The following is a 23,104-nucleotide window of genomic DNA, read 5'->3' as shown; positions in this document are numbered from 1 at the left end:
ACCTAACTTTGACATCACTCCAAATCTGTGGGATGCTGCCTTCCCCAGATCTAACCCTAAATTAGAGGCCACCCAAATCTCAAAGCCTGTTCCCAAGCCTACCATCTTCAAACCCAACCTTAGTTTTTGTTATTTGGGTCCCTGTCCTTACCATAGTCAAGTAGCTGATGCAGGATCCAGATAGTAACTTAGCGTTTCTTCCACTGCCAGTATACACCTTACCCAGCAGTCCTCTCAGCCCAGCAACCCAGACGAAACCAAAAGTTGTCCAAAGCCCCTGCTGAGTTAGTGCAAGACTTAGAAGTGTAATTTTTTTCCAGACCTGATCCTGTTCATCAGTACACAGTGCTGGGTCCTGACTGCAGCCCTAGCCATAGTTTGAGGGTTCAGACCCTACTTAGTTGCGAGTTCTCAGACAAATGGTGGCTTCCAAGGCAGGCCCATTTGGTCACTTTGCAGAAGTGCTCTTTGCTGCTCCGTCCTGGCACAGATGCTGCATAAAAGCGCACCCGTGTGCACACACACCCAGGAAAGCATGCCAAGTTACTTGGCCTTCCGCTGAAGTCTTTTGTAATGCATTTCCTGGAAAGGCTCCCTGCTCGCTTGGGCTACAAGTGAGCCTTCCAGCCCTTGCCGTCCTTCCATTTTATTATTATGCAGATCCCAAAATTGCCAGTAGGTGGTATAAAATTGACAGACATTACTGGCGAGGCTTTCTCTTCCCATCCACTGAACAAAGTCTGTCTAATCTGCTATGCTATTTTGCCTGTAGATTCCCAGCAGGCATGTAAAGTTGTGAAGCCTGGTCTCTATGTAGGTGGCAGTTTGCTATAATTATTCAACAGAACATACCAGCCCACTGAGAGCAAGAGCTATTTCAGAATTTGATTTTAATATATAATTCCCAAACAAAACCTCTCCCAAAATATCCTTAGCTGAATTATTGTGATGCTAAGATAATAAATGTTTAGTGGATGCTTCATGCAAATCAGGTTTCATATAAGGTATCTCTTACAATCTGGTTGTAGAAGGAAAGAAACACTATGCAATAGAATTATTAAAACGTAATGAAAAACAATAATGCTGACAAATTATGAGACCACATATGTCTCCTGATTATTTGTATTGTATTGGTTTTTGTAACTGTATTATAATGGGGGGGGGGGTTGAACCTTTGGTGAAGAGTGAGTTATTAGGGAAAACATGTATGTTATGTTGGATTCCACAGTTATGTGATCTTCTTAATCAGATCTTCTTTATCATTGTTTTGTGTCTGTGCTTTAAAATGTTGCAAATATCCATTACAAAAATACTTTTTCACTATTTCAGCAAACTTTTCTTACTGCTTTTAGAAGAGTGGGAAAAAAGAGATGAGGTATTTGAAATGATGTGCTATAGGCAAGAGTAACAATGAGGAAGAATGCAGCATTTCTATGTAAACATCTTTCTGTACTGCCAGAAGAAAAAAAATCAAAATGCTAAACAGCAAATGCTGACCACAGAAGATCTGAATTATTTGACTACATTTTAGTGAAGGAAAAAGCTAGTGAAGAGGTTCATCATACACAACATCCTGAGTCACAGTATGAAATGTGGAATATCTATTATTAGACCATTGATTTTTTTTCCATCAGATAAATTTAAAAAGTTAAATAAAATATGGCTGTACAAAAAAGGCACACCTTGCTTGATTTGTACAAACAGGGAAAGAAACTGAGACTCAGGGGTTTAATAGGTGATATATTCACAATGTCAGGCACAGGACACTTCAACCCACAGATGCCTAATTAAAGGAACAAGAAAAATAACTATAACCAGGAAATGTCCTTGTAAAATTAACCTCTGTGTTATAAATAAAGATGCACTGGAGGAAATTCGAGAATAGTTCTTTACTTTCTGTCTAATGAGAAATAGATGGGAATTATAGAGAAAGAAATTTAGCTTTCCTATTTTGGGCAGCAGTAAAATAAAAAGATGTGACAGGTTGCTTTTGTTTATGAGATTAAGCTGACAGTCATTTGCAGCTATGTTACCACTTTCTGGAGCTGGTATGCTCTTCATTCCTCTGTTGGAAACACTTATATAAAAATGACCTGTATTAGATTAGATTTTCTGCTTTAGAACAGTGCAAATTCAGTATTCTCTAGCTACCTGAATTTAATTCATGCTCATCGGAACAGACCCGACATGCAGAGTGAGAGCCTTGGTGTGCAGTGTCGCCAGTCAGAGCTCCAGGATTGTCATTGGTAAAATGCTCTTCCATCTTGTATCAGATACAATAGCCTGTGTATATCACTGAACTTTGATTTTAGCTAGTTGTGGTCATTATGAACTCTTATAGCTCTTTTTTTTAATATAGAGTTCCCTAGGCAAACCAGATGGTTCACACAAAGCTGTTTCAGCTGACTTTAACCGGGTCAATGTGCTACTGACACCTCTATTTTTCCTGTACATGAAATGTATTCCCACTGATAGATGTCCTTCCTGTTCCGGATCTATAACCACCTTTTGGTGTTTTGAGTAATGCAAATCTTTTTCGAGAGTCCTAGAGAAAGTCCCCCAGCTGGTCTCCTAACTATGAGTACCTCCCTCTGTGAGATTTTGTGTCTCTTAAATGACTCAAAAAAAAAGGACTCTTTTCAAAGCTACTCTAGCCTATCTAGTGCCCTAGTTTCCCCCACATCTAAAATAAAAGACAGCAGTAAATGTGACAGGAGGTTGATTCATATGAATATGTTCGTAAAACAGCCCAGCAGAAGTTGAGGAGACGAAAGAAACTGAAGCTGGACTGTCACCACCCCTTGTAGATCAGGCTGCAACGGATGAGGCTAAAACTGCCTTTGCTTAGATCTCTACCCCGAAATAATTAGTGGGCTCTGCTAATCTAAATGTTATGGTGAGCTGAATGTTGGTTTGTGTACAATGAATTCTTCTTTGTCTTCCTTTCAAACTCTTTCCAAATATCCACAGTTGTTCTCACATTCATGCTAGAAAATGAGTAATATTTGCTGTTTTGAGACATCTTAATTCTTTATTAAAGTGCTGCATTTCACATAAAGTCACAACTTTACAATTTTTTTTTAATCTTAATTTCAAAAGAAAATTAACTTAACACCAGATGTTTCTGATCAAAAGAAAGCTGCATTAGGGTACATCATTTAAGATTATGCATGGCCAGCTTTTTTGCTTATCAGAATGGAATTAAATAGCAATAATCAAGCAGGAGTCCAGAAAGTACATTTCACCAAAGCTAAGTGAAATATAATGTTTACAGCTTCACACTGTATTCTGAATCAAGGGTTTTCAGTTTTTAGATGCTGCCTACGATAGGCAAAATAAGTATGGTCATGAAAGGAGTGTGGTTACATAAGACAGTATATAATACAGCAGACATCTGAGTTGAACATTATATATGTTATGCTCCCCATACTTCGGACAAGAAGTTTTGCAGTTAATGTTATTACGATATTATTGGATGGTATTGCTTAGTTGATGACTGTGAACAGATATGCTTGTTTGCTGTACATATTCTGCTGACCAGTCGATGTATACTCTATTACCTGAATGAGACACTACTTTAAGAAGGATGCTCTGTTTCTATTTCAAGATGCTTTTTGTCTCTGTAGCACTTTTTCCGTAGTGCCTGATATTGATTAACTGCATAAAGACCTTTCCATGTACATGTTCTTATATTGCAGCATGGTGCTCAGCAGTCTCTATGGTCTCTTTGTCCCTGTTAGGTTTATTTCCATTCTGTTTCTATGCTGAGTCCTTTGGAAAAAACAAATCTTTCAGTGTGGCCCAGAGATACCAAGATGGAGTTTTCCCTCTGTGTCTCTAAGGGGATGTTGCAGAGGGGATGTTAAATAATGCTTCCAATAGCTCGTACTGTAGCTTGCTGTTACTTGTGGGTGTTGACTCCTGGTCATACTCTGCAGCACAGCTAAGAATCAAAAAGGATGAATCACAAAGGGGCATGGAAGGAATCTAGTAATTTTTCATGACAGCTGTGACAAATATTCTGTAATAATCAGGGCACTAGAGCATATTGTGTGAGGTTAGCATCACAAGTGTATTGTACTTTCCTGTCCCAGATGAGCTGGCATGTGATGCACAGCTGGAATCTCTGAGCTTCTTATCCAAGACCAGACAGGCCAAATAACATGAGAGCAACCTCTGATTGATAGACCTGGTCTATTACAGCTAGGCGATTGTCAAGGAGATTAGGTATGCTAGCTTAGGATGGAAGATGCTGATTTAAATAGACACCGGAGGTAAAGAACTTTTCCTTTTTAGAACTGTGCCTCCTGGGTAAGTCAGGCATGAATTTCCTCCAGTTCTGAAAATTATTGATCTGTGAGGCATCTATATATACATACACATATACACACACACAAACTGCAGACTTATTCCAGATGAACACCTTGCCCATGATTTATTTTCTCTGAGATTCTTTTTTTAGTGAAAAATCCCTTCTGATTCAGTGGAGAATGTGGATCTGATACCTACTAACCTACTAGCTGATGTTCTCTGATTTACATTCATGCATGTGAGTCCTGTAGCTAACACACAAGCTTGTATCAAGAACTGTAGTGTCTGCTACCATTGCAAACCCAAGTTTGTTCTTGCACTGTAGTAGGACCAGTGAGCTAATTTTCAAGTGCATTGCCAAAAATTTAAAAAAAAAAAGTCCTTTTGTTGGCAGAGTGTGGCCCTGAATACAGAAGATAGATAAAGGAAAAACCAATTCTTTGGTACAGATCTTGATGCTTCATTTCATCCCTTATGGCTCAGACTGATAATAAAAACCTGAAATTTAAAAAATCTATGTTATCATGGACTGAGTGCACATAAGATCATGGAGAAAAATACTTATTCAACAGCAGGATTTTGAATTCCCTGATGCATTTTACTAGGTTATTTCACAGTAAGACAATCTATGTATTGTGGCCCATATTACCTTCAGAATGATTTCATAATATGAGAAAAAGAGCTGTAGTGGCATTATAAACTGGAAATTAGAAACCTCTCTCTGTATTTTTTATGTCTTTATTTCTACAAATGATCAGTTTCTTTCATTTTTCCCCCATTCATGTCTGTCTCATGCAGAGACAAAGATCTTGATCTTCCGTTAAAATATTCTTTTAGAGGAGGAAAGAAGGTGAAGAGGGGCAGAAAAGCCACGTTTCTTAGCATGGAGCAACTCTTACTCATGACTGTCCTAAAATCCTCCAGACGGTTTTGTGAACATGAGAGGCAAATCCCAGGGGCTCTGGCAGACATAAATAATGGTGTTACAATAATCAAAGTCCCTCTTCATCATGTTATAGTGACATTCTGCATCATTCTTAAAGCACAAGATAGTTAGTGAGCAGAGCATTGACAAGGATAAAGGCAAAGCAGTGGATTCTGTCTCTGGCTTGATGGGTGTGATATCACGTAGAGGCTTAAAAAGGGGCAGGAAGAGAAAAGCTTGAAATGTGACTGAGTGATAGCATAAAATGTGTTATTTTCCTTAAACTATTGTTTTCAGAAATTGAGTTCCCTCAGTTTGTATCCCATAATCACTTTTAGTCCTAAACACTAGGTAACGCATCCTACCATTGTGAAAAATGCTTCTTATTTTCATCTGGGCTGTGTAGGGAAGAACATGGAGGCAGTCCTCAAAGTTTTTGAGAAGCTGGCACTGCCATGCAACTTTCCTTGTCACTTGAGGAAAAAACGAAGATAAAATATATGTGAGCTTGCAGTCATTGTACCTGGAGCACTACGTAAAGCACATGAACACTTGGGGCTGATTGATCAGTATGGTATGATTTATTTGCTGAATCAGAGGGACTCAGGTCTCTGTACCATTTCACTGTATTTGTTTTCTGCATCAGGAAGTTTTTAACTCTGCATTCAGCAAGAGACTGGGCATAGAAAGGAAGTTTCAGCTCTAATTGCCTGAAAATTATCACGCTGCTGTATCTATTTCATGCTGGAATTCTTGCAATGGAAAACATTAATATGATAATGCACTCTGTTGTTTTCATCAATTTGTTCTTCCTCAGTGACTTGGATATGTGTGGTTTTACACTTGTTTATTTTAATTATTTCTAAGCTCTCCCAAGTTTGTATTTGTTTTCAAAACTAAGATCAAATATCTTTATACAAATCAAATTAGCAATTTGGCATGTGAAATTTTGCCTCAGTGTCATTTGCTATTAGTGCACAACAAATACTTGAAGATGTGGAAAAAGTATGTTTCCAAGTACTGAATCATACAGTTTGGATTTGGCCTATTTGGGAAAAAAATAGTCACTGTGAAGCTCTTCTGGATTGAATACAAAAATTAAAAGTATATCTGGTCTTCTTGTGTAGATATTATTCTAAAAATAGTAATAATGTGCTTTTTCCCTGCTACAGTAATTTTTATCTTGAATCATCTTCACTGACATTAAATGATTAATTCCCATTATGGCTAAGTGAAATGAACATCATTTTCCTGTCACTGGGCAAACTGAGGCACAAGTCTAATGCTCCCCATTCTCCTCACCTTGTGTTCAGGCCTCCCTGGGTTAGTTCAGATTGCTCTCTGAAGTCATTCTTCTTTAAAGGTCAAGGTGTTGCAAGATCAATAGTTCTGCAAGATCAGGTTCTTCGCTATTAGCCTGAGTAGCTTTTCTTATTTCCAAGAACTTGCTAATGTACCATTCTGTAGAGGTCATTTTAGACAGTACTGCTGTACATGAAAGGAGACCACTCAGCATCCTTCAGCGGTCCTAGAATTCTGCTTTGCTGTTTGCATGCTGCTGGGCTTTCTTAAAAGTCAGGCTTGAGACACAAATATAAAATATTGGCAACTCCCTCTGAATTGCTGAATAATTCACCAGCATGCAGAGCCTGAGCTGTACTAACTCCCTATCCAGAAGCAGGGACAGCGCTAAGAGGACGTTGTTCACTTTTGTCACCCCTACATCAAAAATGCTGGAAACTGCAGAACACTAAGCAAGGACCAACAAAAGGTATTAAGGGGCTGAGGAGACTAATTTAGGCAGTAAAATAAAAGAATAATAGCATAAACACATTTTGGAGATTTCCTGATTAAAAGTGGCATGATTTTTTTAAGGTGCTTGTCACAATGGCCTCTAGATGAGCTAGAAATGAATTTCACAAGATGTTGCTCTTTGTTATTCCATCTTAACTCTGGTGACTTCAGTCAAGGAATAAAATCTAGGTCTCATGCACTGACAGCACAACAGGCCACAAGCTTTATAGTAGCTGGAGAGAAATCAATAGGAGTGAAAGTTGTGTTATATGTTGCAAAGTTGGGCCAATTTCCTTTTGCTGTCTTGTTACCAATAAATATTTTTTAAAAATCCATGTAAATAAATATAAAAAGCTTATTCATAGAACAATGTACAAGTATTTTGAATGTGTAAACACAAAGAGGTTGCAGGAATTTTTACAGATGATATGCTCTAGTTTAAGTTCATAATGTTCCCACATGCTTGAAAAATGCACAGTATGAACAGATAGAGCAGGACTTCAAGGCTGGGACCTAAATACATTGTATATAGCTACTATCCACATAGTTTCCAGCCTTGTGTGATAGAAATTACTCAAGGCACTGCCATATCTTTTGTCCTTGTATTATCATTTTAAGTAGGAAATTGCCAAGTAGGACATTTGTGTAGCTTATGTAATTTTGGCCCAGCCATAAATAGGGCAAACCCCAAAGTCCCTTTTAAAACACTCTTCATGATGACTTTTTCCATCAGTATTGCTCTGTCTGGGGAGGTAGTTGTTTTCATTATTCACCATTTTCTTTTTACTTCTCTTCCAGAATCTTTGTGTTTCTTCTCTGTGCCTTACAAAGCCTCAGAAGTCTATGCAGGTTTATGTTTGAATGAAATCTGACCTCAAAAACAAAGGAATATGCTTTATTATGAAAAACAGTTTCCTTCTAGAAACCCCACCCCACCATTCTGCACTAAAAAAGTGTTGCATTGTCTTGGTGTTTCTGCCTTTCTTGCAAGAAGGGATTAAAACCTGAGACTGGTGTCTAAGATGTCACACCCCAGAGGAGTTCATCTGACTCCTGCTTCACCTTGTCTTTTGCTTTCTTTACCTGTCTTTGTGCATTTGCAGCACAGCTTGATGCCCACTGTGTCCTCTTGCTTTGCCTGCCGCGCGGGGCAAGGAGCAGGGCAGAGGATGCAGCTCGAGCTGTAGCAGGTTGCATGAGGGACCTTGCCATGGCACACTGTCCCTGGCCACCCCGCAGCCTCATACCTGGAGGCTGAGCCTGCTGCCTAGCCCAACACGCATGTCATGCACGGTGGCAGAAAATTCATTTGTGAGAGCTGCAGAATTCCTGCTTCAAAACACAAAGTCCAGCCTAATGGGCTGTGCATCCTCTCCTGTCTGTTTCTCATGGGTAAATAATTATTGCTTTAGGTTAGACACTGTGTCCCAGCACAGCTTTTCAGTACTGTGCCCAGTTTTTTTTCTCTCTTTTCGCAGGGATATGTGGTTGATGAACATGCAGCCATGCGAGCCCGATGGGAAGAGGCATCTAGAGAAACAATCAAGAAAACAACCAAGCCATGCCCCAGCTGCCATATTCCCGTAGAAAAAAATGGTAAATTTATTAGAGTTACCAGTTATTACTTGTCTCTTAAAATTAATCTTACAATATAAATATATGAATATGCATGTATATAGATGCATATGATTATGGACCTGTCAAGAGAGGGAGAGCACACAGAGCTAGATTCTTCCCTCTGCCACTATATCTCAATTACTTAGAAATCACTAAATCTAAACGACTTAGTTCTAAAGCCACTAACTAAGTCTCGCAAAACACTCAGCTGTTTTATAAACAGGGGAAATAAAGCACAGGGAAGCCCTGAGTCAAAATCATTCATATGACTGAATGTTCAGCTAGCTGTCTAGACAACTTCCATTTTCAATGGAAAAAATAGACATTTGTAGAGCAAAACTTGTATCACGCTAAAATAGAGCACGTGTCTAAAGCAGGCCAGAAGAATTGCACCTAAAGCTAGGGTGTGGGAGAATTAGTCCTGATGTAGATGACTACATGGGATATACCTGAAGTTAGATGAGATAAATCTCACCCCAGAGAAAAGCCTACAGTGAAAGAGCAAGTCAGAGGAAAAACCATGAGTCCTGAGAAGTTGGCTGCGCTAATCAATACTTAACACAAGGGAAGAAAAGTAATCTACTGGCTCTGGGGTCATTAGAATGGGGAACAGCAACAGCAAATGAGCTGTACCCTCCAAGTACATGTTGTTCCAAGATTTAACTGTAAAAATGTGACCTAACCAAGCTGTCTTGAAATGATTACCTAGAGAAATTATATTATATGAATAGTAAGTATAGAGGATGCTTCTCAGTTCCATGGCATCAGTGATTCAAATGGGATTTTGAAAATGCCAGACAAGAACTTCTGCAAACCATAAGGAAGAACACTTCAGGCAGGGAAACTGTGGAGATATTATTAAATAGAACAAAATCCTGAAATCTGGTGTTTGAAGAAAGAAAAGAAGGCAGTTGGCAGATGGAAAGTGGGAGACTTCTTCAAGTACAAGAAGCAGAAGTTATGAAGGCATGAATTCAAGAGTGGGAAGGTGGGATAAGATTTGGCAAAGTGTAGAGAGCAAGGTGGGCAGCAGGAGAGAACTGAGGGGTAAGTGAGAAAGAAATTATTTACAGACTTGTAAAACAGATTGGTAAGCCAGAAGTTTGAACTGTATTAGAAATAGACAGCAATTGTGACTGTTCATATGTAAGGTCTGCATGGCCAAATACAAAAGCTTCTGGTCAGGCTGGAAACAGTGCAGGGACCTTTTATTTCTCCTACACTGTGCCACACAATCTCTATTGTTAATTTACAGGCAGCTGTCACATGGACATCCCTAGCTGACACCAAGATGGCTAAGGGACTGGAGCATCTCTCATATGAGGAGAGGCTGAGAGCTGGGACTGTTCAGGCTGGAGAAGAGAAGGCTCAGGGCAATTTTATCAGTGTTTATAAATATCTGATGGTGGGGAGAAAAGACAAAGCCAGAGTCTTCTCAGAGAAAGGACAAGAAGCAATGGGCATGAAACACAGAAAATTCCATTTAAACATGAGAAAAAACTTTTTTGCTGTGAGGTTGGTTGAACACTAGACCAGGCTGCCCAGAAAGGTTGTGGAGTCTCCATCCTTGGAGATATTCAGAACCTGACTGGACACGGTCCTGGGCAGTCTGCTCTAGGTGATCCTGCCTGAGCAGGAGGGCTGGACTAGATGATCTCCAGAGGTCCCCTCCAACCTCAGCAGTTCTGTGATTCTGTGAATTGAGGCATGAAGCTTAAAGTACGCTGTGCTTGCTTTTTTGATAATGGGTACTGCACATTCCAACTTCCAGGCTGGCTTTTGTAAACTGCCTGCAGCCTACTGTTCTCCATGTAACAATAGCCATACATTTACGATAGCAAATTCCACTGAGTCAGAAGATAAAAAGACAGTTAACATGTCTTTTAACAAAACACCTTCATTTATTACATTCTATCAAAATATGTATCCATTTTTAAAAATGACATTAAAAAAGAAATGACATCTCAGCAGCATTTCTTTTATTTGTATTGCTCAGCAAGTTTTACCTGTGCTGGAACTCTGTTTGACATAAAGAGCTTTCTCAGATTCCACTACACTACATGAGTAATAACTGTTCAAACTACCACTTACAAATTAAATTTTTCCCCTACTGGCTAGTGAAAACTGTTGAGCAGCTATGAACAAAAATGATAAATGTCCTTGAGAAGTCAAACTATCAAACTTCCTAGGAAACACAACATTCTCTGCAAACACAGAAAATCAGGAGTTCTTCAGTGAGCCTGGCTGCTGTGAAGACATTGGTTCCTTTGTCAGTCCAGAACTGATCAGGATAGATATACAAGTGCTCTGGAAAAATGATGCTTACAGAAGGCGTGCTGGAGGGAATCATCAAGCAGGACAGTTCAGTCTAATCTAGAGTCAGATTGTCTTCAGTCTGTGTTGAGAAATGTCCTTTTTGTATACCTCAGCTATTCAACTAGAATGACCCCGTAAGACATACTTTTCTGATATCTCCCCTCAAACCTGAAAACACAGGGAAGGAAAAGAGCAGAAGGGCAGCAGAGACCTCATACTGTCAGTTTAATTTATTGCACCAGGACAGCACACAGGACCAATTCCAAAAAATGGTTTTGGTGCCTATGGCAGAATGTAGGTATGATTGAACAGTCTGCCCAGTATGATGAACTGCAGTCACCTGCCACCAGCCCTGGCAATACCTAACCACACAGAGCATCTGTGTAGCTCTGAAGCTCCTCAGGCTCCTGCTTCTGCCTGTGCCTCAGGGTAACTAAAGGCAAACTTCACTCCTGCCGAAGTACAGTTGGTGTCCAGAGGCTGACGATCATATACTGCAATCTGCCAACAGTCCTCATTTGGGAGAAGTTCACTGAGTATACATGAGAGCATAATTGTGCCTTCCCTTCCACGTGTGACTGTGGACACTGTCTTTTACAAGGAACAGTGGTGGTGCCAATAGCCTTTCTATAATAGCCTATATTTCTATAGGCAATATAGTGTATTGCTATATGCCAGTAAATTTTCTGTAATAGCCTAAGTGAAAGAGTGAAAACACTCCAGCTCAGTTCTCACAGCCTGAGTGGGGTTGAACACACATCCCCATCTCTCAGAGGATGGTTGTACTCACCAAGCTGTACACCACGTCACTTGAGGCACTCTCCACCCTGCCTGCTGATCTCAGTTGCTGTGTAGCAGGGAGTAACATGAATCACGTGGCTTGTCAGGGTAAAGCACACATTTGATAGAAGATACCTATTAGGCTTTGACTCCTGCTCTACGACTGAGATGGATTTTATCCCGTGGTGGCTTAACATGAACTCTAAGAGAGGACTGGATCTGAACTTTAAGTAAAGTGTAACATGGAGGCTGCCCTTTAGTACACTTACGTTTAAACAAGACAAAACGTTCAGTAAATTGCACCACTTACACAAAGGTATAATTCGGCAAGTAGATTTGGCCATCCCAGCTAGCTCCCACCCTCTGTCAGATGAAGCAGATAGGCCTATTTTAACAGATCACTTCTTATGACACACTTCTTGTGTCTCCTGTCCTTTTTACCTTCTGAGGATCATTCTGGAGAAGCATCATAGGAAAAATTGTGTAAGGGCAACATGTCATACAGTAGAGAATACACGAGCCTTGTACATCCTATCACTCTCTGGAGGAGCTATTTACAATTCTCACAGAAGAAGAGTTATCAGCATTTCTTCATACTGCATGGCTTTATTTCAATTTGAATTACACAAAAGCTTTCTTTGTGTGGTAAGCAACATAATTCCCATTTGAAGTACATCTCTGTAATGACCTTTGACAATGTTAATGTTTTATATATTACAAAATAAACTTTTGATGAGGGCTGTGAGCAGAGAGATTAAAGCTGCTCTCACAGTATGGGAAAGTAAGAAACAGCACATAGGAAATGATGTGATCAAAAGGCTGCTTTAGATATAAAAAATGTCAAGTAAACTTAAATTACTAGTATCATTTTGATGTAATCAGCAGTCAGCCATTAAAATCTGTGTATCTCCATTAACTCTCTTTGCAAATCTCTCAGCTTTTCAATCCAAATTCAAAAAAAGAATTGAATTTTGAGCAACTTCTGGCTCACAGCTAGATTAGGGTAGACTATCCTTGCGCAGCTATCTCCACGGTTGCTTTGAGATGCCACAGATTGTCCTCAGTTTTCCCCATCCCTAGCACAATCTCTTCGAAGGTCAGATAGAAGCGCAGTTCCTACTCCTGCAGTCTCTCAAGTGTGACCAGCAGGCTACATCCAAATAAAAGGGGGAGTAACAGGTTTTGTAAAGCCCAGGAAAATATTCTTCAGGCTTGTTATTCTCATTTATTAAATATTCTTCTTGGCTAGTAAACGAACACCTTAAGAAGTTGATTTAAAAACAGACAGTAGTTGATTGGCATCTCTTTAAAGTATTTTCCAAAGCCATTCTTTTTCTGTCTTGCAGGTGGCTGCATGCACATGAAGTGTCCTCGCCCTCAGTGCAGGTTCGAGTGGTGCTGGAACTGCGGCCTGGAGTGGAATAGAACCTGCATGGGAGATCACTGGTTCGACTAACGGCTCCGTGGCACTGAGGCCAGCCGGCATTGTAGCTGCTGGAGTTTGCGCTCATTGGGGTCAAATTCTGAACTCCTTTCTTAAACAAAGCTCCCAGTGGTTTCAGGGACAAGGAGTTCAGAAGTAGGCCCCAGTTTGTTTGGTTTTGCTTTCTTGCATATGAAGTCATACCAAAATCACATTGAAGTCATGCTAAGAGTTTTAAATCCACTAAGTAAAAAGAGTAATTGTTTTTATCACCAGATTAGTTCACCATGGTACAAAGAGGGTTAAATTTCACTTTCTTGTACTTGTGCGTTCTCTCAGTACAGACAACAGTGTAACCGTGAGGAAATTTGGCTGACATTTATAGTCAGGAATCCATAATTCTTACAAGATAGAGAAGCCTGCAGGGATGTGTGTGTGTGTGTGTGTGTGTGTGTGTGTGTGTGTGTGTGTGTCAAGGTGGGGGGCAGGGTGGAGGTTCTTTGCATTAACAACTCTTTCTCTGACCACTCTCTTTCTTAGTCAACAATTTTTGGCTTTGAGATAGTATTTCTTAATAATTTTTTTTGCAGAGGGAAGACTGTGGTTCTTCAGTGTTTTCTCAGGGTTCCTTCCCAACAGGCTCTCTGTCAGGGTCTTGCTTTAAACCAAATTGTCATAGGAACATCCATCTTAATGCCATATTTTTGCTTATGTATTTGTAATATGACACGAATCTGCTTACGTATTCATTGCAGACTATGTTAGTACTGCAAGATTAGTTAAGGATGCAGTTTCAGCTTTAACTGTGAATGTTCTTGCCTTGATAGCTGGGTGTGGTTAAGTGTTATGCAAGCTAGACTCACAGGGTTTCATTTTTCTTGTGCTTACAGCAAAACTTTGGACATGGCAAGAACAGGGAGGAAGAGAGTTCTCAGGGGTTATTTTCCCCATCATCATTCTCAGAAACTGAATTAAAATATGGATATATTCCTGAAAATATATTCACAGCTCAGACAATGTGGGGCAGGGGGCTTCTTTAATTTTACTAAGTTAACACAGTAAGACAAAACTTAGTATCATCTCCAAGCCTGAACAATCTTACTGTTTCATGGGCTTTACATTGCTGTCTTACTCCAAAATGAAACAGGTACTGTCCACGTCAATGCAACACATAACGATTTGCACAACTCATTTTTGAAGAAAAAAGGTACGATAAATAAAGTAGTCAAAATTTTATGCTTTATTTCTGTCTCTTCTTATTTGAATACAATGCAAGCAAGTACAAAGATGTTGGGACACTAGCTGATGTATTTCCTTGACTGCCTCAGACTCCCAGCTGAGAATCCAGCCCTTTAATTAAAACATTATTAGAAGAAAATAATTTCAGGGTCATGGACTGCTTGCATCCAGTCTGAATTAATATTTTGTATGGCATGACTGTAGACTTCTGAAAATATTAGTGTGCATTAGTCAGCATAGAGATGAGAAGCTTCATGGACGAAGAAATCCCAGGCCTACTACAAAAATCTCCACCTGTTAAAAGCAGCGGGGTATTCATCTGTCTTGGCTGGAAGTCACATAAAAAGTCTGAGGAAACAGCAGGATGAAGGGGCGAGGTACTAAAACCAAGAGATTGAACTAATAAAATGAAATGTAGATCACCTAAGAAAATGCAGTGGGAGAGAGAGAGAAAGTGGCAAAGACAAGACCATGGGCCTTTCTTAAAGGCCATTTTCCTTTTGGCACCAGTGAACTTAAATATATGCAGAAGTAGCAACATTAAAATGTAAGAGTGCAGTAAAAAAATGCAGTGTATCTCATTTAAGTACATTATCTTAATGGAGATATTTTACTGTGAGCTCTGATTATTTCATGATTTGATTTCCTGCACCTGGGTTTATTTTATAATTTACATGGCTTGTTGCCAACAGGCTAGAGAAAACCACAATGCATAATTCTGCTTTTACACTGTGTGACATGGGAGCGCATCACAATATTTCATATCCACAAACATTTGGAACAAATGAAATCTGAATCTCTTTCCCATTTTTGTTTATTATCTTTCTTACAGAGGGAGAAAAACTTATTGGAAGTAAGGCATGTTTCACTGAGTTAGGGCTAGTCTTCACAAGTTAATGTTTCAATTATCACGTAGAAACATGTAATTTATACCCCTGGATCAAGGCCTATTGAAGTCAACAGGCTATGGATCATCTCCTGTATTTCTCTCTGGCCTGGGCCAGGCATGGCAGAGCATGAGTCATAAAGCTAGAATAAACACATCTCTTTCTTGGGAAGAACTTGTCAGAGGTTGGGTTTATGAACATTCATCTACGACATGAGCAAAGGCAGGAAAAGAGAATAAAGAAAGGAGTTCCAGGACTGAGTCAAGATTATTCACTTTTAGGGACTGACTTTATCACACAGGGTTGCTGCACACAGTGCAGTTTCACATCCTGTGATCACACACTACAAATAGATAATATTTAGATCCTGCAAATTTTAACAGGACATGTCCTGATCTCCTCTGTATTAATACATATGAATCTGTGTACACACACACACACACATACATGCACATAAAGTTTGAGATGGTGTAGGTTGATTCCTATTTATAGTAAGATTGTTTCTCATTGTTTCCACAATTTTAAAAGTTATGAAAAATGAGGATTAATTCTCTGCTGACACCATTAGAATACTAGAATTGCACAGCCTGAATTGGACCAAAAATTTCCTCCATTGATTTTTTTCTGCATGAAAAATAACTTCATAAAGAAAATCTAAAACAAAATTAAACAAAAATCTTATTGAAATGAGATCTTTGTAATTGGAAACAAAACAAAATAGGGCAAACCAAGTCTTCAGTGCCTATGCAGACTGCTGCTTTTATTTCAGCTCTGTACTTTCAGAGTGGACTTTGCGTCACTCAACTTTAGCCATCTCCCCTTAGCCCTCAGTTGGATCAGTAGCCTCAGAAGCGCGCACAGAGATCTGCTTCATGTTTATAGGGAGGCTTGGTTAGTTTTAAGTACAAGTCAGTCATGCCCAGAGGTGCGATGGTAATGTGCCTGCCAAGGATGGGGTGCAGCTCTCGATAATACAAGCAGGACCACAGAGCTCCCCCAGACCTCTGGCTCTGTCATCAGGGTGGAGATAAGGGGTCTTCATTTAAAACTTGGGCACTGGCACTGTTTGCTAGCTTTCATGAAGCCAGCCTTTGCAATGCTGCCTCTGTTTCCACACTCATGTCTCTGCAAATACTCCTGGCAGCCATGGGGGTAATTAAAGGAAACAGGACTCAAGCACAAAACAAGAAGCAAAACAACGTGATGGCAGAAACAGATGCAGAGGTTTCTAGCACTCGTGGGTTTATGCTTTCCACTAATAATACACGTTTTCAAAAATATATACTTAGAATGCATTTTTTTCTGGAAATACTAAGATTTAAGTACGTATTCTGTATTTTGAAACAAGATGATTTATCACAATGATATAAAACAAAAAAAAGTATGCACCTTTTTAACATATAAGTTTGCTTTTGTTAATTGAATTCTCTTTAACTCAAGTCTTCTTCATCTTTCAGATTAAAACAATTAGAGACTTGTTCTTGGTACTGCAATCTGGGATCCATTTAGTGTGTGTTAAATGAATTAAGTAGAGGATGTATGCTGAAATATTCAATAATAATTATCTCTACAATAATTCAACTCTACAGCAACAAAGAAAATCTCTAATATTTAATTCTAGCTGGCAGTGAAATCTGAATACCGAGTAGATTAAGAAGAAAATATATAACAGCTTGGCTCCCTAAGAACAAAGCCTATCTCAAAGCTTAGCATAAATAATAATTTGGGTGCCATGACTTTGACTAAAATATCATTTACAAGTCTGCCTTTATCTTGTCTCAAATTGCAATCCAAATAATATCATTTTAAAACCTAAACTTTAAGAACAATTCAGTAAATTGCACTTCAGAAAAAACATTATGCCACTATGGGGAACAAAAAGTCACATTTTCAAAAGATAGTAAGCAGTGGGGCTTGCTTTTTGCATATGAGCAGCAAGGTACCATTAACAGTGCAAAGCAGTATAGTAGCCATACCTCTTACTTACATCTCTCTTATGCAAACTGAAGTAAAATTTGCATTTGCAGAAGGGAACCTGAGGCACTTACAGGTGAAGGGCCGTATCCCAAGAGCTGCTTTTCCTCTGAAAGATCGGGAGGGTTTGGCGCTTTGTGCCAAACTTTCTCACACTTTGAGGCAACAACTGGTATTTTCTTCTTGTTTACTGTGCTGCTCAGACCACTTGGCAAATAATCCCTGGATGTAGGAAGCTCGACAGCAACACTTGCAGAAAGATAGGAAGGATAAAAGGTACTGTCAGCTATGAAGACCGATTAGCCCTATGCTGACTTAATTTATCTGGTTCAACATTCGGCTGCTATGGTAATGGTGGATGTAGAAAAACCCTACATAGAAGTGGAGAGCTGCAGTACAGCTCTTTAACAACTGAATTTTGTTCCCTGGCAGTAAAATTCTCGTGCTTCCTTCAGTTCTCCCTCAAGCAACAGCAAAGCCTGGAAAAACAGCACTGGACCAAGGCTGCCAGAAGAAAGAAACCCCATGTCTAATGGTCCTGATATCCCTTTGGGAAGTTTGCCTAGATGCATCTCACAACATGGTATTGACAGCGATTCAGCACAAACAAATATACTGACTACCTTATGTTTTTATCTGATTTGATTACAGTTTGTAAGGATATATCTCTATCACTGTTTAGCCAATTTAGAAAAACACATCTCTCTTTTTTTAACACATTTGCCTGCTGACTCCTAGTATGTTTATTTGTGTATGTGTTTGCCCATGTGTTTCTCCTTGTATCATCTACTGATTTCCAACTGTGGATCATCTTCACCTGGATTAGCTGACACTCTAGCAGCGTGGGACTTGGGGGCCCAGGCAATACTACGGTACACACACTGAATAGTCCCTTCTCATTTTCTGCATGAGTATGTGCATGCAGAAAAATTTAAACTACCTTTTCTTTCCCCATCCCTTCTGCCCGGAACCATCTCTGGATTCTATTTGTAAATGCCCGCCTGGTTTTCCAGTTCTCAGCTAAGAGACCTATGGGGCCAAGCAGGTGGTTGGTGAGAGGGCTGGGGCTGGGGGGTCCTGCGATCATCAGGCTGGAGGAGAACACACATTTCCACTTCAGTATTTTATACAGCACATAAACTAAGGATATGTTTTGTCTAAAATTAAGAATATACCATCACTGATACAGTCTCTGCTACTCTTGGCTGATGGTTTAGCCTATATCATGTCTTTCACCTCCTATAATTTGCCTCACCCTACCTGCTCCCCTGTCCACCCAGCCTCTGCTCTCTTCAGCTGTCATTTAAACTTTTGGTGGAAGAGCACAGCAGGCCCACTGACCTGAGCGTACCCATACCGTTGGAAAAATCATGGCTTGCACTGGGGGACTTCGCTTTCCTTTGCACTTCTGTGGCCCTAAATATTTATCCTCTGTGAGCAAGTAATATATTACTTTTCTGATTCACATCACAGTAGAAAGAATTTTTTTTTTTCCTCAACTAAGAAACAAGTGTGGACTTCTCTTTCTTGGCCTCCCTCTCTACTTTGTAGCATGAAGAGCAGAGAAGTCCTTGCCACACTTTCTGTTGGATAATACGCCATTTAATTTTCCTTCATTATTATTAATAGTATTTTTCTTTGATTTTAATTTTTTCTTATCATCGAGTTCTGTGTTTTTTTCTGAGTAATGGAGAAATGATTCTATGCCAGCAGATAAAATATGCAACAATATATGTTATTTTTTGGCTTTTATCCCTAGAAAGCTTGAGGAAGCTTTCCACATAATCCTTGCAGGCAGGGAGGTGCCACTATCTGCATTTTAGGCAGAATATTCAGGGAATTCAGTCCAGAGGCTACATACAGACTGCACATACACACCAGCCCTCCAGCACCACTGCCTTTCCTCTCTGGGGAAATCTATGACAGCACAGTGACAGCAGGGACCCCAGGGAAGCAGGATGCAAGTCTGAAGTCTGAGGTCCAGAGATCATCAGTATGACATTAGGCACCCAGAGGAAATGAAAGGTAGGATTTTCAGTGGCGTAAAAAATTGTAACCTAACCTGACACCCTTGAAAATGACTGGGAATTTTACCATTGACTCCAGTGGGAGAAGGCTAATTTAGAGACTCTGTAAACACCATTTAGCTTGCCTTTTAGCAGTACTTAGGCAATCTCTGGGAGAACTTTATGTCCTGTTTTTCTTTTGTTAGTTAACTATTTCATCTACAAAACACATTCACGCCCACCCCCTCCATCTCATTTCAGTGCAAACTAAATGCCATGCCAGAGTTGTTTTTAAAAGGTTTAGTTTAGGCACACTGAAGCAATATGTTGGATACTCATTCTCACTTGGTACATGGTTATATCGTCTGCATCATAAACAGTAATCTCTATAGACTGCCAACTTTATTTGCTGTTTACCAAGCCAAAAACCGGTTGGATGAGGACCTCAAGTAATGACCAAAAGATCATTAAAATGAAAAGCAGCAATCAATAAAATGAAGTAGCATTCAGATGCTTCTTATGTTGGGGCCAATATCAAGTTTTTTCTTGGAACGGATGCTAAATAGTCCTGAACAGGTTCAGCCAACTGAGTTCGTTTATGCCGGGAAGTCAAACCTGGAAAACACCGCACTGCTCTTACCCAAGCTAAAGTGATCACAACATGGTAAAAGGGTTTTGAACTCTTTTTTAAGAAATGGCAGAGCTTTGGGTGTCCCAAAGTTAGTGGAGATAACAAAAAAAGAAAAAAACAAACCACCCCACTTAGCTACACTGACATTTCTTATGTGCAAAGTGCTGCAACAAATGACAGATTTGTTTTAAAAAAATCTGTTTCTCAAAGGCAAAAATGACTGTTTTCTACATTAAAATTAGTCAATTAATGAAGCTTAGATCAATTCTGATCTGAGTTTGTAACTTTTAGCAGTGATCTAACTGAATTTCAGACTATGTCAAAATGTTAAAGACAGGCTTCGCTTAGTGAATATGAAGGTAAATATAAGCTGAGTCACAATCACTCAGGTCCTTACTTAATTTCAGAGGTACAGAAATCATAGCTATTCCTAATGACTCATTATGGAGGATTTTACTAAAATTAAATATAAGCTTTAAAACAGATCTAGCAAAAAGCTTTTCCATGGTAAGATATCCTCTCCTGTACTAGTAATCTCTTCTTACGTGTCATTTACCGTGCATATAGTTAGAGACAACCAGTGACATTTCAGTGTTAGTCCTGATTTTTGTGTAAACTTTGGGATAGAATTGAATAAATAAAAACATAAAGTCAAGTCTACACAACAGAAAGCCTACTTTTCTTCCTGGCCCAGTACAACTACACCACAAACCTACTTGGTACCACATATGAGCTTGGTAGAGCAGTCTGGTACACAAAATAAGCGGTAGAGCAGCAATCTATTTATGTATTTATTTATGCCATTATATTGCACTTTTTTTTAAAGACCTTTGCCACCCTAAAAAACTTATAACCCCCTTATCATTTCAGGGGGGACCCATTTCAATAAATCCCTACCTCGAGTGTGGGCTGGGGCAGTTCAGCTCCTCAGGCAAAAACTGTATCATCATCTGGGTGAGCCGGGATACAGATTGTGGGTGCTCCTATATTTGGAATTTGATGTTTGTAAGAGCTCAGCTCCCACTCAGGAGCTCCCAAAAGGACAAGGTTGTCAAAGTTCACCATCAGGTACAACTTGGAAAAAATATCTTTGTTTTGTGTTTAAGCAAAGGAAGTACACATACAAAGAAAAGAGAACATTTGAGACTTTTTCTCTGATAATGGATGCTGAGCAGTTTGGAAAATTCTGATCCTGAGGAACTTTAAATCAATCATTTTGCTCCATGCAAGAAAAAAAAAAAGTCAATGATCCCTTTGTAATGAGTGCATTTCAGAGTCTTTTTTTTTGTTAGACTTCCAGCAAACCGTAACATTCTTCACGCTATTTTACTATTTGTGCTCATGTATACATAAGTGTTAGACTGCAAAAGGTCTGCTAAAATCTCAAATATATGATGTATACTTATTATACATTACTGCTTTGTCCAAACAAAAATGGAAGGTTTTTATTGCCTTCAGCCAGCTATGGAAGACAGCTGTATTGTTGCAAACAGTAGGCCTTGACAGATTAGACAATCTTATGAGGTCCCTTTATATATGTCCCCATAACATTGCATTCCATGGGCTTTACTTGGCCTATTCAAACTTTCAGGCCTATTCAATCAATTATTAACTGCTGGCAGAGAGAGAGAGAGATCCAGAAGCCTTTCCTATTAATGCAGTCATTGTCTCAGATCCAACAACTTCCTTTGCTAGACAATATCATTATCAGAAAGTTCTCCCTATCAGGAGGTTCTCCTGATACTTAAAAGCCACCTGTTTTTTTTTCCCCTTTCATGATATTAAGATCTTAGGAGTGGAAAGGTCTCGTTAGGTTGTTGAGACCAGCCTGCTATCACAGGCACACTGTTATGTAAGCCTTTCCATAAACTTACAGAGCACTCCCACAAGCAATGTTTTTCCTAGTACCATTAACTTCCACGGCATGGCTACTCTGGAACCTGGTTCCAGACGCTAATGATGAGAAACCTTTTAGTTCCGGTATATTAATAGCCAGCTTATAACCATTTAGTTTTTGTTATTATGGCTTGTAAGCTTAATTTTTTTTCCTCTGTGTGTTTTGTACTCCCTTCCTTCCCTGATTGGTTGGAGAAGACAGCAATCATATTTCCACTCCATTTGTTTTACTAGACTAAACAAGCCAAGTTCAAAACCTTGGCTTGCTATTTCTCTAATCATGCAAGAATCAGTTATTCAATTTTTACATTGTCTTTTCAACAATGAGTGACCAAAGTTTTGCATACTACTGCATGTCTGGTCTCACTATTGCCTTCTATGGCATTCATGCCTCCTTGGGAAACATTCAGAAACTCTTTTAGTCCATGCCAGGATCACAACACATTTCTCAGAGGCACATCATACTGGCAATTCATAATCATCCTATGATGGGCTACAACACCCAGAGCTTTCCTCGCCTTGTTTCCAAATGCTGTGCTTCCAATTTATCACAAGTCTCTGCAGTTTCTTTCTGACTATTTATTTTCTTCACCATCTGTATTTATACAGTGTCAGTGGGCTACCACTGTGTATCTTGGCTTACAAGCAAGTTACAGCAAAGTGAATAAGTATACGAACGTGCTTTGCTAATCATCCTCGTGCATGTTTGTATTCTGTTGTAAATGCTTCTTCCACATGCTACAAGAGCTTTTTTTTTTAACTACACTACAGTATTGTAAAACTACTATGTTCAGTGAGCCTGGAAGCTTGAAGAGTTTGAGTAACTCTGGTCTGGTAACTTATTTGTTTGTCAACCATGTTTCAGTTCTTTATCGTCAGGGTTCATCTATACTGTCACTGGGAGAGCTCATGTAGACATAGATGAGCTTGCTTTAAACTACTTGGCTCAGGATAGGGCTAAACAGTGTAGCCACAGCAGAATAAATCAAAGTGGGGGTCACTCAGCATATCTACACCTCCAGATTGTGGGAAGGGAGGTTTATGACATGCTGAGCCTCATGAATCTGTAGGTCCACTGCTACCTCTCATACGTCCACAGAGACTGCACCAGTAACACTCTGGGCAGGAGTTCAGACCTCAGAAATTTTGTGTGATTGCTCCTGCTCCCAGTGACCAAAATTTTCAATCCTTGGCCTGTAAAATTGGTTTCTTGGAGCCCACAGCCACAGTTAGTTCTGTTCAAAATAGTACCTTAATGAGCTCAGACACTGCATTTGTGCACAGTGGTAGAACTCAATTGTAAGA

At 39.5% G+C, this 23,104-nt stretch overlaps 1 protein-coding gene across 2 annotated transcripts in view; it reads left to right on the top strand.

The window, feature by feature from the left end:
• Positions 1 to 14,402, top strand: part of PRKN (parkin RBR E3 ubiquitin protein ligase) — an 812,113-nt gene extending 797,711 nt beyond the window's left edge. For both annotated transcript variants that reach the window (XM_064509220.1, XM_064509219.1), the window contains 2 exons: positions 8,509 to 8,626; positions 13,090 to 14,402. In XM_064509220.1, the coding sequence (XP_064365290.1) occupies positions 8,509 to 8,626; positions 13,090 to 13,199 (228 nt within the window). In that variant the 3' untranslated portion in view covers positions 13,200 to 14,402. The remainder of the gene's footprint in view (positions 1 to 8,508; positions 8,627 to 13,089) is intronic.
• Positions 14,403 to 23,104: the final 8,702 nt, after the last annotated feature.

This window comes from Dromaius novaehollandiae, chromosome 3 (genome assembly GCF_036370855.1).
Source record: "Dromaius novaehollandiae isolate bDroNov1 chromosome 3, bDroNov1.hap1, whole genome shotgun sequence".
Classification (NCBI taxonomy): domain Eukaryota; kingdom Metazoa; phylum Chordata; class Aves; order Casuariiformes; family Dromaiidae; genus Dromaius; species Dromaius novaehollandiae.
This window is presented reverse-complemented; position numbering and strand designations above follow the sequence as displayed.